The sequence below is a fragment of the Ceratotherium simum genome, chromosome 16, assembly GCF_057802395.1.
Source record: "Ceratotherium simum simum isolate JZ-2026a chromosome 16, ASM5780239v1, whole genome shotgun sequence".
NCBI lineage: Eukaryota > Metazoa > Chordata > Mammalia > Perissodactyla > Rhinocerotidae > Ceratotherium > Ceratotherium simum.
The window spans coordinates 14,960,649-14,979,268 of NC_141915.1; the positions used below are offsets into that span (position 1 = coordinate 14,960,649).

At 37.6% G+C, this 18,620-nt stretch overlaps 1 protein-coding gene across 1 annotated transcript; it reads left to right on the forward strand.

The window, feature by feature from the left end:
* The first annotated feature begins 2,976 nt into the window (after positions 1-2,976).
* OR1G1 (olfactory receptor family 1 subfamily G member 1) lies at positions 2,977-3,933 on the forward strand. The gene has a single exon (XM_014789836.2). It carries the CDS (start codon positions 2,992-2,994, stop codon positions 3,931-3,933), a length of 942 nt encoding a protein of 313 aa, XP_014645322.2. The 5' UTR covers positions 2,977-2,991.
* The last annotated feature ends 14,687 nt before the right edge of the window (positions 3,934-18,620 follow it).

Consider the following 18,620-nt stretch of genomic DNA (forward strand, 5'->3'; position numbering starts at 1 on the left):
GCAAACAGGGAAAGAAAAGAGGAAGTAAGGTCTCTGGTATACGGCTTGGGGAGCTAAGAGGAAAACTGGCTGCAGAATTTGGACTGAGGTTCCTGCCTCTGCTGATCCAGAAATGGTCAAGAGACCAGGTTGAGGAGAGTGGAGATTCTGAGGCCTTTTCAATCTGCCTTAAATCAACGAGAGTTCTCTGTGCTGAGTGAGGGAGAGGTGAGGGTCAGCTTTGGGCAGGGGAAAAGGCAACAGCTGTTGAAACCAGGGAGCCACGGAAATGAGTGTGCTCAGAAGGGGCATCGGGAGAGGTCAACCACTGCAGCTATGTACGAATACACACTGAGCCCCACTCACCCACCCACTACACCAAGAGCTCACCCACCCACTACACCAAGAGCCCTGTCTACACGGTATGGGAAATACAGAGTCTAATAACACAGGCCCTGCGTAGTGTGGGGAATTTTAAGACAGTTGCAGAAACACCATCTATTATGATCACATTTTGGCCAATTGCACGCAAGCAGGCAACCTTGGAAATTTCAGGTGCTAGCAAAATTCAGTGATTTAAGGAAACCACGTTGGGGTGGAAAGAGCACGGTCTTGGAATTCAACAGTTGACGCTAGATCCAGGCTCTGCCTTTGCTGGATGTGACTTAAAGGTTAGTGCTTATTTATTCATTTTTCTATTGGGGGGTGTCCTTTACTCATTAGTTAAAATTATTAACTACTCTTTTAAGAATATTAATTCTTTTTATAATATATGTTGAAAATACCTTCCTGCTTTTTTGCTTGCCTGTTTACTTTGTGTGTGTTCTTTTTCTTTAAAAGGGGAATTTTAAAATTTAATTTGATTCAACTAATTTTCTTTTCCTTTATTTTTGCTTCCATTGTTTTTTACTTAGAAAGGCCATCCTTGTCCTGAGATCAAATAACTATTGTGCTATGTTTTCTTCTGGTTGCTTTATACTTATATCTGTAGATATAATGCCACATGAAATTTACACAGTAAACACTGTGAGGTATGAATCTAAATTAATTTACCTCAAAGAGTTAACCAGCATGTCCCAGCACCATTTGTTCAGTCTCTCTTCCCTTTGCTACCAGTTGGCAATGCCACCTTTAGTGGCCAAAATCTAAAGTATATTGTGCTCTGTCTCTGGGCTTTCTATTTTTGTCTTTGATGGCTTTTTAATGAGGAAGGGGAGCAGCATGCCACAAGCCCTGGGGTATCTACATACAAGAGAAAGATAGCTTGGTGGGAAATATCCATGGTCATTGAGAGAATAAGACACAAGATGCCACTATTGCTTGGTGAGTAGTCATTCCAGCGGGTACAACCAGGGCCGACAGATTCATAGGACATGCTTAACTTTGGAGGGAAAAAAGTTGAATGGTGGAAAACCGACTCTGTGGGTTAATTCCTCAGCTGAAACACTGTTTCATTCCCAGAATTTCACCTGGAAAGAGTGTGTTTGCTTTGTTTGACATCTTTATGTCTCTGTAACCACGTTTCCTACATAGTCCTATGGCCAGGACTTTATTAACTGAAAGCTATGTGTGAAACTACTAACAAAAAGGTTCAGGCTGTTCCCTCTGCCTGATATTACCTCTATCCAATCTTCCTTTCCATTCTTTCTATTCTGTGGGTCTTATTTACTGAACACTATGTTGTATCAGGCTCAGAGCTAACACTAGATTTCAAAGATGAAGAAGATAGGAACCTTCTCTGTCTACTCTCAATGATGCTCACAGTCGAATGGAGGACACAGACAAGTAAATAAATGGTCACAATCCAGAATGACACATGCTGTGATGTGAGAGGCACAGGGGCAGGAGGGGCATGAATCTGAGTTTCGTGTAAGAGGGTAAGTCAGGGGAGGCTTCCTAGAAGAAGTGACACTTAAGCTGAGATCTTAAGTTTGGCTCATCTGATGAATGAGAGAGGGAAGACTATTCCAGGCCAAGAAAATAAGATGGGCAAAAGCCCAAAGGTTAGAAAATATCTGGATCTCTTAAATAATTGAAAGTATAATTGGTGCATAGGGTGTGGAGTGGATAAGGGAACTCCGAGAGGAATTAGAAATGTCTATGATAAATGCCAGTATGATCAAGGGCCTTCAGGCCATATTAAGCAGTTTAGAGTTTATCCTGAGAGTGACGAGGAGCCCCTGAAGGATTTTTCAGGTGGAGTGACAAAATCAGGTATGATTTTTAGAAAGCTCATCCACTCTGTGGGTGAGGAGACCAGATGGCAGGTGGTTATACCTGGAGGCAAGGAGAACAATTGCCCAAATTTAAGTGATAAATGGTAGTGCCCAGAACAATGGTGGTGGCAGCTGGGACTGAAGGCAGTGAGTAAATAGAGAGAAATGGGTGAATTTTAGCTATATTGAGAAAGTAAAATTGCCAGGATCTGGTGGTATTTGGATACAGACAGGGAGGAAGAAAAACGGGTCAATAATGACACCCAGGTTTCTGGCCAGACCAGCTGTGTTGCTAGTGGTGATAATGATTTCAGCATTAAATATGCTTTTTAATAAATGCCAATTCTGAAACCCCTTTTCCAATAGCTATGCTTTTTGAAGTATTAGGAAAACATGCTAAAGACTTTTTGAACTGTGAAGTCTTAGGATGGATTCATGTCATAATGTCCACATGAACACCACAAGAATTAGACCAACAAACACCTCCAGCCTAGCCCAAAAATATATGTATTGGATTAACGCTTATATAATAAAGTAAAAAAAAAAAAAGAACCTCTTCTCCCATTGCAGACAACTCCTTGGTTTCCCACGGCACCAGGCACAGGCATTTGCAGATATTAAGTTAAACTATATGAGACTGCCATTTTTGTAGGTCCCAAGCAATTAAATATTGGATATTTCATATGATTCAACCTCACAGTAGAAGATCAACACTGGAGTGTTGTACAGTTTTCAGAGCTCACAGTCCAGGGCTTATCAACTTGATTCAATTAACCCAACATTCTGATTACAGAAAATGGGATGGGAAAACCTGACCGACGTCTCGGAATTTTTCCTCCTGGGGCTCTCCGAACAGCCAGAGCAGCAAGAGGTCCTCTTTGGGCTGTTCCTATCCGTGTACCTGGTCACGGTGGTGGGCAACCTCCTCATCATTCTGGCCATCATCACTGATGCTCACCTCCACACCCCCATGTACTTCTTCCTGGCCAACCTCTCCCTTGCTGACACCTGCTTTGTGTCTACCACGGTCCCCAAGATGCTGGCAAACATATGGACCCAGAATCAGGTCATCTCGTATGCAGGGTGTCTATCACAACTGTATTTTTTCATGCTGTTTGTGATGCTGGAGGCATTCCTCTTGGCCGTCATGGCCTACGACCGCTATGTGGCCATATGCCACCCACTCCATTACATCATGGTCATGAGCCCTGAGCTCTGTGTCCTCCTAGTGTCTGCATCCTGGATCATGAACGCCCTCCACTCTCTCCTACACACGCTCCTTATGAACAGCCTGTCCTTCTGTGAAGACCACAAGATCCCACACTTCTTCTGTGACATCAACCCCCTTCTGAGTCTGTCCTGCGCAGACCCCTTCATCAATGAGCTGGTGATCTTCACCACTGGGGGTCTTGCAGGCCTAGTTTGTGTGCTTTGCCTGATTATCTTTTATGCATACATTTTCTTGACAATCCTAAAGATCCCCTCAGCTCAGGGAAAGCGGAAAGCCTTTTCCACCTGCAGCTCGCATCTCTCTGTGGTCTCTCTATTCTTTGGAACTTCTTTTTGTGTTTATTTCAGTCCACCCTCCACCCGCTCAGCACAGATGGACACAGTTGCATCAGTGATGTACACAGTGGTAACCCCGATGCTAAATCCTTTTATCTATAGTTTGAGGAATAGAGACATCAAGTCTTCCCTGACAAAGCTAATTTGGGTTAGGAAAATTCATTTGTATTAGTGGTAGTGACTTCACATCCAGTATGGGGGTCTCCAACTAATTGCATCCATCACATTAAGTAGTGAAGAATGAGAGAGGGAGAGAAAGTGGAGACCTCTCTTCCAGGACCTGTGATCTGAACTTGAAATATTCATGTCTAATCTTCAGGACTACATCAGAACAAACCCATCATCAGGTCAATATCATTAGCTTAAGTTCTTACAATAATAATGTTCTAAAATCATAGCCATCCAGATTTATCATATAATAAAGCATGTGCTTGAATACTTTTGAAACAACATGAGACAGCTCATTCCCAAAATAAGGGAATATCTGATTGTGCTGTTGTATGTGGCCAAGAATAAACTCTAGGAAAGATAACTTTGCCCACCATTGCTGTGACCTTGGTGACCTGGATCTCTACCAACAGTGTTTTTGACACTGGGACTCCCCATGTCTGTGAAGCCTCCGTGTTGAAAGAATAGAAACCAGGACTGGAAAGGGTTTGATGAGAGTGGAGTCTTTACACAGACGTACTGCAGTATTTAACCAGGCATCCAAGGCCTCCATTCCTCCTACCGCCTTAAATTTCATATGAAAACTTCATTTTTATCTTTGGGGCAAATTTTTCCAAGTCAGTTTCATCTTTGTGGCCCCAATAGTTCCACTTGGCATAATGCCTGGCACTGCTAACATGTGCTAAATCTTACTGGCACGGTTGCAATCGTAAGTTAGGGGCCAGGAAAGAATGATTTTATGGACGCTTCATAATCTCCTGCCTGAGTGATTGAAACTCCCTCCTAGATGATCTTCAGTCCTCTGTCTCTCCCCACTCCATCCATTCTGCACACCACAATCATATTAATCTTCATAGAAAATGAAGATCACCATTAACCTCTCAGAAATCTCCAGTGGTTTTATACTGCCTACAGAATAAAGTTCAAACTATTTATCCCAGCATTCAAGGACACCATCACCAGTTCATAACTTGTATGATCCACAGTTAGACCACACTATTCTGTACTTCTCCCATGATCAATTCAGGCCAATATGGGATCAACTCAGGCCAAATCAGTGATTATTATTGTTGGTTACCAAAAAGAACTTGGAAAGTTAAGCCAGTAAAAATTGTGGCAAATGTAAGTTCAGTAAAGTACATCATGACCAATTAGATTCTATAGCAAAATAAAAAGCTATTCCTGGGTGCTGCTTTTCATTCTTTAGGTATCTGGTTGCATGATGCAGTGACATAGGTTGTGATGACTATAGATAGTATCTTCTCCAGTGGAAGTCACATATTGATAGTCAGCTCACCTGCTCCCTATTTACCTTACAGTAATCTTGCACTCTATCTTCTCACAATAAAAAGTAGTACAGCAAAGTGGTAGACAGCATTGGCTCTAGAGTTAGACTGATGTAAGTTCAAATATTGACTTTGGCACCTGTAAGCCATGTGACCCCGGGAAATTACTTAATCTTTCAAAGCAAGTATAACCTACCTCATTGTGTTGTCAGGAAGTCTGAATATGATAATATATGTAAAACATTGTGATAATTAAATGAGATATGCATGTAAGCATGTAAAGGGTTAATTCCTAGTATATAGCATGTTTTTAATAAACTTTAGCCATTGTGGTGGTAGTCCTTGTTAAAATTAAAGCTAAGCAGCAGCAGATGATGTGAATTCACTCTCAAGAACTGTTGATGGAGTTGCCTACAGCCTGCACTTTGTGTAGAAGTGATCCTGTGCTTAAATCATTCTTTTGGAGAACATTGTGGGGTTTAATGTAGGATTGCCTACCTACTGGAATTCATATTCCAGGAAGATTTCGTTCTACCTTCAAAACCATGTTTACTGGGTACTTAAATTTAAAGTAAAAATTTATCTACTTCATTGAAAATACACAGGTTTGCACCATCCCATATTCCCTCCTAATTCATTGACAGACATGCATCTTTCACTGTTTAAATTAGTATTCACCAATATTTTTAGTTCTACCTTTTAACTTACTTTGTGTGTTACACTTTCATATTTTTATTTTGTGTATGAGTGTCCATATAACAACACAGTTGACATGTTTGTCTTAATAATACCTTTTGAGGTGTGCCAATATACCCTTACACCATAGTTTTGTCAAAGACTGCCTGACTGTACTCTTTAAAAATTAATTCAATTTTTTGAATATTAAAAAATATCATTTCAACAAGCATTACTTTTTCATGTGATTTATTCTCCTAGCCTGCATTCTTAAAAATAAATACACACACATACACTTACAAATAGTTTCAAGCTCATGTTCTGCCAAATTGCTATCAAAATGTAATTATTTCCCCAAGGCCTCACCAATATTGTTTCACTATTATTCATTTTACAAGCTTACTAAATACATAATAACATGATATAATTATTGGTAAGAAAGATCATTTTTCCATAAGTATTGAAAACTGAAAATTACTTCTATCATCTAGAGTTACAGCAAAGTTCCTATACCCTTACTACTTACCCACCAGAGCATTTAAAAACAGGGACATTTGTAAATGAATGGTGCCCTCAGAACAAATTTGAAGACACATTCCTTTTTTCTTTATTTTTTCTTTTATTTTTTATAAAAATTGTATTTATTTAAGATGTAAAACATGATCATTTGATATATATACACAAAGTAAAATTATTACTAGCTAATAATTAGTTGATTATTAGCTAATTAACGTATCCATCTCCTCATTTGGTTATCTTTTTTTTTTCTGATGAGATCATGTGAAATCTACTCTCAGAAAATTACCAGTATCCAATACAGTATTATTAACTACAGTCATCATGCTGTACATTAGATCTCTAGAACTTATTCATGCTACATAAGGGGGATTTTGAAACCTTTGATCAGCATCTCTCCATTTCCCTCATTTCCCTGTCCCTGGTAACCACCATTCTACTCTCTGCTTCTATGAATTTGACTTTTTTAGGTTCCACATATAAATAAGATCATGAAGCATTTTTCCTTCTGGGTCTGGCTTATTTCATTTAGCATAATATCCTCCAGATTCATCCATGTTGTCACAAATGGCAGGATTTCCTTCTTTTTTAAGGCTGAGTGATATTCTATTGTACATATATACTGCAATTTCTTTATCCATTCATCCATCGACAGACAGTTAGGTGGCTTCTACAGCTTGGCTATTGTGAACAATGCTGTAATGAACATGGGAGGGTAGATATCTCTCAAGGTACCGATTTCATTTCCTTTGGATATATACCCAGAAGAAGGATTGCTGGAACATATAGTAGTTCTATTTTTAATTTTTTGAGGAAACTCCATACGGTTTTCCATAATGGCTTTAGCAATTTACATTCCCACCAACAGTGTACAAGTGTTCTCTTTTCTCCACATCCTTGCCAACACTTCTTATCTCTTATCTTTTTGATAATAGCCATCTTAACATGTGTGAGGGATATCTCGTTGTGGTTTTTGTTTGCGTTTCCCTGATGATTAGTGATGTTGAGTAACTTTTCATATACCTATTTGCTGTTTGTATGTCTTCCTTGGAAAAACATCTATTTAGATCTTTTACCTATTTTTTAATCGGGTTGTTTATTTTTTGCTATTGGATGAGGTTTTCCCAGTGGTTCATAGACAGGCTTCTTGATGGAGTTTGCAACACAGTTAGTAGGATCCAAATCACTTCAATGCCCTCTGTGGGGGATCAGAACTGGCCACCTCAAAATGTTTCTCTTTGCCTTGATTATTTTCAAGAACAAAAGACTCTGAAAGAAACTTTGACCTCCCCTTCACTAACTGTCTAAAAGAAATTTAAGATAGAAGGCCTGTCCCAAGGACAGGACATCACCATAGATAACTCTGGGTATCAATAGACTGGGAGGATCCTTGCTCGGCCCATTCTTATCAAAGTTCTGTTTACCACGCATTTGCTTTTCCATTTCCATGTGAATTGCCTTCCTCCCCTTTGAAGTCCCAAACAACTACCCCCAAAACCCTCATTTGTCTTTAGCTGAAGATGGTATTTAAGATGAGAACCTCTGCCGTTTTGGTGAGTTGCTCAGTTTTCCTGAGTCTCTCCCATGTATACATTTTATAAAGCTCTGTTTGATTTTCTCCTGTTATTCTGTCTCATGTTAATATAATTCATAGCCCAGCCAGAAGACCCTAGAGGGTAGATGATTTATCTTCCTCCCCTACACTTCCAAGAGTCCTACCTGCTGTTCTCCCAGCCTCTTTCCATCCCCCAGCCATGCAACTCATTACTCAGTACTCTGGATGGTGTGAGAGAGAAACAACCCGCTTTGGCAGCATCCCAAACAGCTGGAGAAGCTGGCCAATCATTCATACACTCTCACTCCCCCCAACCCCTGGGAGAAATCATGGGCCAAGAAGGTCTCCCTTGACACAGAGCTGTGCTGCCTTTGTGGGAGGGGTAATGTGGGTAAAGTTAAACTGTTCCTCTTACCCTCTCTAATACATGCAAATTCGGGGTTTTTTTCCTCCAAGAGTGTGCTAGAACTTCTCCACTGGAAACCTAAACTTTCAAGAAGGATCTTTCATCTGTGGGTGATTGTCCAAGACAGTGTTCTCCAAGGGCTCCCAGACTATGGCTGAAAGGGGCTGGAGCTGGTTCACGGGCACCTGCATGGTGTGCAACTGAGACCAAGGTCTGTATGCCTATTACCTGATGCAAGGATAGGCACTGGTGTATAGTGCTAGATCCCACAGCTCCCACAAAGGCACTTTTGTCCTTGGAGATGGATGCCCAATTGTTGTTGTTGAGGGGGGATATGAGTGGAAGATGTTTTATTTGGCCATTTTGCTGAAGTCACCCAAGAAACTCACTTTACAATCAAGTACACACATAGGCTGAAAGTGAAGGGATGGGAAAAGGGATTCTGTGCAAATGGTAACCAGAAGAAAGCAAGATTGGATATACTTTTATCAAACAAAGTAGATTTTAAGTCAAAAAATTGTCTCTAAAGACAAAGAAGGTCGTTACAGAATGATAACAGGGTCAATTCAACAGGAAGATATAACAATTGTAAACATATATGCATGCAACAACAGAACACCTAAGTAGAGAAAGCAAATAATGACAGATTTGAAGGGAGATACGATGGCAATACAATAATAAGAGAATTCAATACTCCACATTCAATAATGGTTAGAATATCCACATAGGAAATCAATAAAGAAACACCAGAGTTGAACACCATAGACCAAATAGACCTAACAGACATATACAGAATTTTCCACCCAACAGTAGAAGAATATACATCCTTCTCAAGGGCACATGGAACATTCTCTAGGACACATTACATTTCAGGTCACAAATCAAGTCAACAAATTTAAGATCAAAATCATATAAGTTATCTTTTCCAAACACAATGGAATGAAACTAGAAATCAATAACAGCAAGAAAATAGAAAAATTCACATAAATATGGACTAAATAGCACAATCTTGAAACCACTGGGGCAAGGAGGAAATGAAAAAGAGTTTTTAAAAAGATCTTTAAGCAAATGAAAATGAAAATGTCACATACCAAAACTTATGGGATGCAGCAAAAGCAGTAGTAAGAGGGAGGCTAATAATGATAAATGCCTACATTGAAAAAGAAGAGAGAACTCAAATAAGCAATGTAACTTTACAACTCAAAGAACTAGAATAACAAGAACATTCTAAGCCCAAAGTTAGCAGAAGGAAGAAAATAATAAAAATCAGAGCAGAAATAAATCAAACAGAGAATAGAAAAACAGAAAAAGTCAGCAGAAATAAGAGTTGTTTTTTTGAAAGATAAAAATCAAGAAACTTTAGCAAGACTAACTAAGAAAAAAAGAAAGAAGATTCAAATAAATAGAATCAGAAATGGAAGAAGACATATTACAATGGATGCTTCAGAAATAAAAAAGATCATAAGAGATTATTATGAACAATTTTATGCAAACAGATTGGATAACCTAGAGAAAATAAATAAATTCCTAGAAGCATACAACCTACAAAGACTAAACCAAGATGAAATAGATAGCCTGAACAGACCAATAACAAAAAAGGAAATTGAATCAGTAATCAAAAACCTCCCGACAAAGAAAACCCCAGAACCAGATGGCTTCATCTAGACCAGATGGTGAATTCTATCAAACACTCAAAGAAGAATTAATACCAATCCTTCCTAAACTCTTGAAAAAATAGAAGTAGAGAGAATATTTCCAAACTCATTTTATGAGGCCATCACCACCATGATACCAAAGTCATAAAAGGACAATAAAAGAAAACTACAGGTTAATATCTCTGATGTGCATAGATGCAAAAATCCTCAACAAAACAATAGCAAACCAAATTCAACACCACATCAAAATATTATACAGCACGACCAAGTAGGATTCATCTGTTGTGTGCAAAGTTGGTTTAACATACACAAATCAATCAATGTGATACACCACATTAACAGAATGAAAGATAAGAAGCAATCTCAATAGATGCACAGAAAACATTTAACAATGTTCAACATCCGTTCATCATTAAAATATATCAACAAAATAGGCATAGAAGGAACTTAACCCAATAAAGGTCATTTATGAAAAGGCCAAAGCTAACATCATAATTACTGGGAGGAAATTGAATTCTTTTTCTCTAATATCCAGTCTAAGGTAAGGATGCCCACACTCGCCACTTGTATTCAAAATAGTACTGGAAGTACTAGCAAGAGCAATAAGACAGACAGACAAAGAAAGAAAGAAAGAAAGAAAGAAAGAAAGAAAGAAAGAAAGAAAGAAAGAAAGAAAGAAAGAAAGAAAGAAAGAAAGAAAGAAAGAAAGAAAGAAAGAAAGAAAGAAAGAAAGAAAGAAAGAAAGAAAGAAAGAAAGAAAGAAAAGGCATTTAAATCAGAAAGAAAGAAGTAAAATCATCTGTTTGCAGGTGACATGATCCTATATGGAGAAAATCCTAAACACTCTGTTTAAAAAAAAACCTGTTGAACAAACCTAAAAGGAGAAATCCACAACAACACAATAATAGTAGGGGATCTTAACACCCCATTTACAGCAATGGATAGATCATCCAGACAAAAAGTCAATAAAGAAATAGTAGACTTAAATGAAAAACTGGACGAGATGGACCTAGTAGACATATACAGAGCACTCCATCCAAAAACAGCTGACTACACATTCTTCTCAAGCGTGCATGGAACATTCTCTAGGATAGACCATATGTTGGGAAACAAAGCAAGCCTCAATAAATTTAAGAAGATTGGAATCATAACAAGCATCTTTTCAGACCATAAGGCTATGAAACTGGAAATGAACCATGAAAAAAAAACTGGGAAAGTGACAAAAATGTGGAGATTAAACAACATGCTACTGATGGATCATTGATGAAATTAAAGGAGAAATCAAAAACTATCTGGAAACAAACAAAAGTGATAATATGCCATATCAAACCATATGGGATGCAGCAAAAGTGGTCCTGAGAGGGAAACTCATAGCGATACAAGCCCACCTTAACAAACAAGAAAAAGCCCTAATAGGCAACCTTAAATTACACCTAACAGAACTAGAAAAAGAAGAACAAACAAAGCCCAAAGCCAGCAGAAGGAGAGAAATAATAAAAATCAGAGCAGAAATAAATGAAATTGAGACCAAAAAAACAGTAGAAAGGATTAATGAAACAAAGAGTTGGTTCTTCGAGAAGATAAACAAAATCGACAAACCCTTAGCCAGGCTTACTAAGAAAAAAAGAGAAAAGGCTCAAGTAAATAAAATTAGAAATGAAAGAGGAGACATTACAACGGATACCATGGAAATACAGAGGATTATAAGAGAATACTATGAGAAATTATATGCCAACAAATTGGACAATCTAGAAGAAATGGATAAATTCTTAGACTTATACAACCTCCCAAAATTGAACCAAGAAGAAATGGAGAATCTGAATAGACCAATCACAGGCAAAGAGATTGAAATAGTAATCAAAAACCTCCCAAAAAATAAAAGTCCAGGACCAGATGGCTTCTCCAGTGAATTTTACCAGATATTCAAAGAAGATTTAATACCCATCCTTCTCAAACTATTCCAAAAAATAGAGGAAAATGGAACGCTTCCTAAATCATTCTACGAGGCCAACATCACCCTGATACCAAAACCAGACAAAGACAATACAAAGAAAGAAAATTACAGGCCAATATCGCTGATGAACATTGATGCAAAAATCCTCAACAAAATATTGGCAAACCGAATACAACAATACATTAAAAAGATCATACACCATGATCAAGTGGGATTTATACCAGGGACGCAGGGATGGTTCAACATCCGCAAATCAATCAACGTGATACATCACATCAACAAAACAAAGAATAAAAACCACATGATCATCTCAATAGACACAGAGAAGGCATTTGACAAGATACAACATCCATTTATGATAAAAACTCTCAATAAAATGGGAATAGAAGGAAAGTACCTCAACATAATAAAGGCCATATATGACAAACCCACAGCCAACATCATACTCAACAGGGAAAGACTGAAAGCCATTCCTCTGAGAACAGGAATGAGGCAGGGCTGCCACTCTCACCACTCCTGTTCAACATAGTACTGGAGGTTTTGGCCAGAGCAATTAGGCAAGAAAAAGGAATAAAAGGAATCCAGATAAGTAACGAAGAAGTGAAACTCTCACTATTTGCAGATGACATGATTGTATATATAGAAAACCCTGAAGAATCTGTTGGAAAACTATTAGAAACAATCAACAACTACAGCAAATTTGCAAGGTACATAATCAATCTACAAAAATCAGTTGCATTTCTATATGCTAATAATGAACTAACAGAAAGAGAGCTCAAAAAGATAATACCATTTACAATTGCATCAAAAAGAATAAAATACCTAGGAATAAATCTTACCAAGGAGGTGAAGGACCTATACAATGAGAACTACAAGACATTATTGAAAGAAATCGATGATGACATAAAGAAATGGAAAGATATCCCATGCACGTGGATTGGAAGAATAAACATAGTTAAAATGTCTATATTACCTAAAGCAATCTACAGATTCGATGCAATCCCAATCAGAATCCCAATGACATTCTTCACAGAAATAGAAAAAAGAATACTAAAATTTATATGGGGCAACAAAAGACCCCGAATAGCTAAAGAAATCCTAAAAAAAAAGAACAAAGCAGGAGGCATCACAATGCCTGACTTCAAAACATACTACAAAGCAATAGTAATCAAAACAGCATGGTACTGGTACAAAAACAGACACATAGACCAATGGAACAGAAATGAAAGCCCAGAAATAAAACCACACATATACGGACAGCTAATTTTTGACAAAGGTGCTAAGAACATGCAATGGAGAAAGGAAAGTCTCTTCAATAAATGGTGTTGGGAAAACTGGACAGCCACATGCAAAAGAATGAAAGTGGACCATGTGCTATCGCCATTCACAAAAGTTAACTCAAAATGGATCAAAGACCTGAAGGTGAGACCTGAAACTATAAAACTCATAGAAGAAAATATAGGCAACACCCTATTTGACATTGGTTTTAAAGGAATCTTTTCAGATGACGTGTCTACCCAGACTAGGGAAACTAAAGAAAAAATAAACAAGTGGGACTTTGTATCAGATTAAAGAGCTTTTATAAGACAAATGAAACCAGAATCAAGATGAACAGACAACCAACCAGCTGGGAGAGAATATTTGCAAAACATACATCTGACAAGGGGTTGATCTCCATAATATATAAAGAACTCACACAACTGAACAACAAAAAAACAAAAAACCTGATCAAAAAATGGGCAGAGGAAATGAACAGACACTTCTCCAAGGAAGATATACAGATGGCCAATAGGCACATGAAAAGATGCTCAACATCACTAATCATCAGGGAAATGCAAATCAAAACAACATTAAGATACCACCTCATGCCCGTTAGAATGGCTATAATCACCAAGACAAAAAACAACAAATGTTGGAGAGGATGTGGAGAAACAGGAACCCTCATACACAGCTGGTGGGAATGCAAACTGGTGCAGCCTCTATGGAAAACGGTATGGAGATTCCTCAAAGAATTAAAAATAGAGATGCCCTATGATCCAGCCATCCCACTACTGGGAATCTATCCAACGCACCTGAAATCAACAATCCAAAGAGGCTTATGCACCCCTATGTTCATTGCAGCATTATTCACCATAGCCAAGAAGTGGAAGCAACCTAAGTGTCCCTCGACTGACGATTGGATTAAGAAAATGTGGTATGTATATACAATGGAATACTACTCAGCCATAAAAAAAGACAAAATCGTCCCATTTGCAACAACATGGATGGGCCTGGAGTGTATTATGTTAAGTGAAATAAGCCAGAAAGAGAAAGACAAACACTGTATGATCTCACTCATATGTGGAATATAAACCAACACATGGACAGAGAAAACTGGACTGTGGTTACCAGGGGCAGTGGGGGTGGGGGGAAGGGGGTTGGGGAAGGGGGTGGGGGGAGGGGGGTGGGGGGTGGGCACAAGGGGTGAAGGGAGTCATATATATGGTGATGAACAAACAAAAATGTACAACCCAAAATTTCACAATGTTAGAAACCATTAAAACATCAATAAAATATATATATATATAAAAAAAAACCTGTCGAAACTAATAAACAAGTAGTTTCAGGATAGAAAATCAACACACAATAATCAGTAGTATTTCTTTACACCAACAAAGATCTTTCTGAAAGGAAATCAAGAAAACAATCCCATTTATGATGGCATCAAAAAGAATAAAATACTTAGGAATAAGTTTAACCAAGAGGCTGAAGGATCTGTACACTGAAAATTATAAAATATTGATGAAAGAAGTTGAAGACAACACAAATAAATGGAGAGATATCCCGTGTTTATGAATTGGAAGACTTAATATTGTTTGTATGCCCATACTACTCAAAGCCATCTATAGTTTTAATGCAATCCCTGTCAAAATTCCAACGGCAGTTAAAAACAGAATAGAAAAACAACTCTAAAATTTATATAGAACCACAAAAGACAATGAATAGTCAAATCGATCTTCAGAAAAAAAAACAAAGATGGAGACATCACACTTCCCGGCTTCAAATTATACCTCAAACCTACAGGCATACCTCATTTTATTGTGTGTCACTTTATTGCACTTCACAGACATTGCATTTTTTACAAATTGAAGGTTTGTCACAACCCTGCATCAAGCAAGTCTATCAGTGCCATTTTTTCAACAGCATTTGCTCACTTCATGTCTATGTGTCACATTTTGGTAATTCTCACACTATTTCAAACTTTTCCATTATAATTATATTTGTTATGATGATCTGTAATCAGTGATCTTTGATGTTACTATTGCCATTGTTTTGGGGCACCATGAACTGTGCCCATATAAGATGGTAAACTCAATCAATAAATGTTCTGTGCATTCTGACTGTTCCATTGACTGGCCATTCCTCCATCTTTCTCCCTCTACCGGGGCCTCCCTATTCCCTGAGACACAACAATATTGAAATTAAGCCAATTAATAACCCTACAGTGGCCTCTAAGTGTTGAAATAAAAGGAAGAGGAGCACATCTCTCACTTTAAATCAAAATCTAGTAATGATTAAGCTTGGTGAGGAAGGCATGTTGAAAGCCAAGCTAGGCCAAAAGCTAGACCTTTTGCACCAGTTAGCCAAATTGTGAATGTAAACAAAAAGTTCATGAAGAAAATTAACAGTGCTTCTCCAGTGAACAGATGAGCAAACACAGAAAGCAAACACAGCCTTATTGCTGGTACGGAGAAAGTTTTAGTGATTTAGATAGAAGATCAAACCAGCCACAACATTCCCTTAAACCAAAGGCTAATCCAGAGCAAGGGCCTAACTCTCTTCAATTCTGTGAAGGCCAAGAGAGGTGAAGAAGTTGCAGAAGAAAAGTTTGAAGGAGGCAGAAGTTGGTTATGAAGTTTAAGGAAAGAAGCCATCTCCATAACATAAAAGTGCAAGATGAAGCAGCAAGTGCTGATGTAGAATCTGCTGGAAGACCTAGCTAAGATAATTAATGAAGGTTGCTAAACTAAACAACAAATTTTCAATATAGATGAAACAGCCTTATATTGGAAGAAGATGCCATCTAGGACTTTCATAGATAGAGAGAAGTCAATGCCTCGCTTCAGAGCTTCAAAGGACAGGCTGACTCTCTTGTTAGGGACTAATGCAGCTGGTGACTTTAAGTAGAAGCCAATGCTCATTTACCATTCCAAAAATCCTAGGGCTTTAAGAATTATGCTAAATCTACTCTGCCTGTGCTCTATAAATGAAACAACAAAGCCTTTTGTTTACAGCATGGTGTACTAAATATTTTAAGCCCACTGTTGAGGCCTACTGCTCAGAAAAAAAAAGATTCCTTTCAAAAGGTTACTGCTCATTGACAATGCCCTTGGTAACCCAAGAGCTCTGGTGGAGATGTACAACAAGATTAACGCTGTTTTCATGTCTGCTAACACAACATCCATTCTACAGCCCATGGATCAAGGAGTAATTCTGACTTCCAAGTCTTATTATTTAAGAAATGCATTTCATAAGGCTACAGCTGCCATAGAATAATGTTGATTCCTCTGATGAATCTGGGTAAATCCTTCTTGAAAGGATTCACCATTCTAGATGCCGTTAAGTATATTCATGATTCATGAGAAGAGGTCAAAATATCGACAATAACAGGAGTTTGGAAGTTGTTCCAACCCTTATGGGTGACTTTGAGGGGTTCAAGAGTTCAGTGGAGGAAATAACCACAGATGTGGTGGAAATAGCAAGAGAACTAGAACTAGAAGTGGAGCCTAAAGATGACTGAATTGCTACAATCTCGATAAAACTTCAGCAGATGAAGTGTTGTTTTTTACGGACGAGCAAAGAAAGTGGTTTATGAGATGGAATTTACTCCTGGTGAAGATGCTGTGAAGACTGTTGAAATGACGACAAAGGATTTAGAATATTACATAAACTTAGTTGATAAAGCAGTGGCAGGATTGGAGAGGACTGACTTCAATTTTGAAAGAAGTTCTACTGTAGGTAAAATGCTATCAAATGACATTGCATGCTACAGAGAAAGTGTTCATGAAAGGAAGAGTAAATCGATGCAGCAAACTTCATTGTTGTCTTATTTTAAGAAATTGCCACAGCCATCCCAGCCTTCAGCAACCACCATCCTGATCAGTCAGCAGCCATCAACATTGAGACAAGACCCCATACCAGCAAAAAGACTATGACTCACTGAAGGCTAAAATGATGGTTAGCATTTTTTAGCAATTATTTATTAATTAAGATATGTACTTTTTTTAGACATAATTCTAGCACACTTAATAGACTACAGGATAGTGTAAACATAACTTTTATACACACTGGGAAACCAAAGAATTGTTGTGACTTGGTTTTCTGTGATATTCACTTTATTGCAGTAGTCTGGAACTGAACCCACAACATCTCTGAGATATACCTGTAATGGGGTTCTGCAGGCAAGATGAAAATGATCCCAGACAGAAACCTGGAAATATAGGATGGAATGTAGAATACCAGATAGGATACACCCATAAATAAACATAAATGAATGTTGAGTCAAAAAAACAAAAATTGTAAGGTCTTATGAAGTTTAAAATATGTGTATAAATTAATTTCATGACAATAATAATGTGAAGGTGAGATGGTGGTTAATGGTGTTAAAATGGTTGTAGGAGAATCATGGAAATGGTAAAAATAATCACTTCTATTCAGCTATAACAAGTCAAGGATACATTCTGTAATCTCTAGGGTAATCACTAAAAGAAGAGTAAAACAATATATAACTAACAAGTATACATAAGAAATAGGTAGATAATAAAAAATATTTTACTAATTCAAAAAAAGATAAAAAAGGAGATATAAAGACATATAAAACAGATAGGCCAAAAATATAAAACACAAACCACAAGATAGTATAGATATAAATCCAAATTTATTCATAATTACATAAAACTTAAGAGTTTAAATATTCCAAATAAAAGATTAAATTTTTCAAACAGAATTAAAAAATCAAAACCCAACAATATGCTGCTTACAAAAGACACATATTAAATATAAGGACTCAGAAAGATCAGAGGATGGGATAAGATACAGCCTAGACACAATCATCAAAACAACGTAGGTGTTTTTAAAGTCTTCTGTTTCTCAATACCCACCATTAATTGAATGAAGGTAAACATACAAAGTTGGAGATCTTCTTACTACATTCATCTGACAAAGAACTCCTACAAATCTACATGAAAAAGACAGATAACCCAATAGAAAACTGGGCAAAAGACTTAATAGATATATTACACAAAAGGATCTATGTATGGATAACAACCATATGAAAATATGCTTAACTTCATTAGTCATCATGGAAATGAAAATTAAAATGAGATACCACTACACACCCACCATAAAGCTCAAATTAAAAGGATGGAAAAATACCAAATCATGTTAGGAATGTAGAGCATCTGGAATTCTTGCACACTGCTAGAGGCAGGGTAAATGTGTACAAGTATTATGGAAATTTATTTAGCACTATCTACTACAATTACACATAGGCCAGCCCTATCATCCAGAAATTCCACTACTACATATGGATGCCCAATAGGAATACATACCTGCACTATTCATAACAGCCAAAAACTGGAAAGTACAAATGCCCATCAACAGTA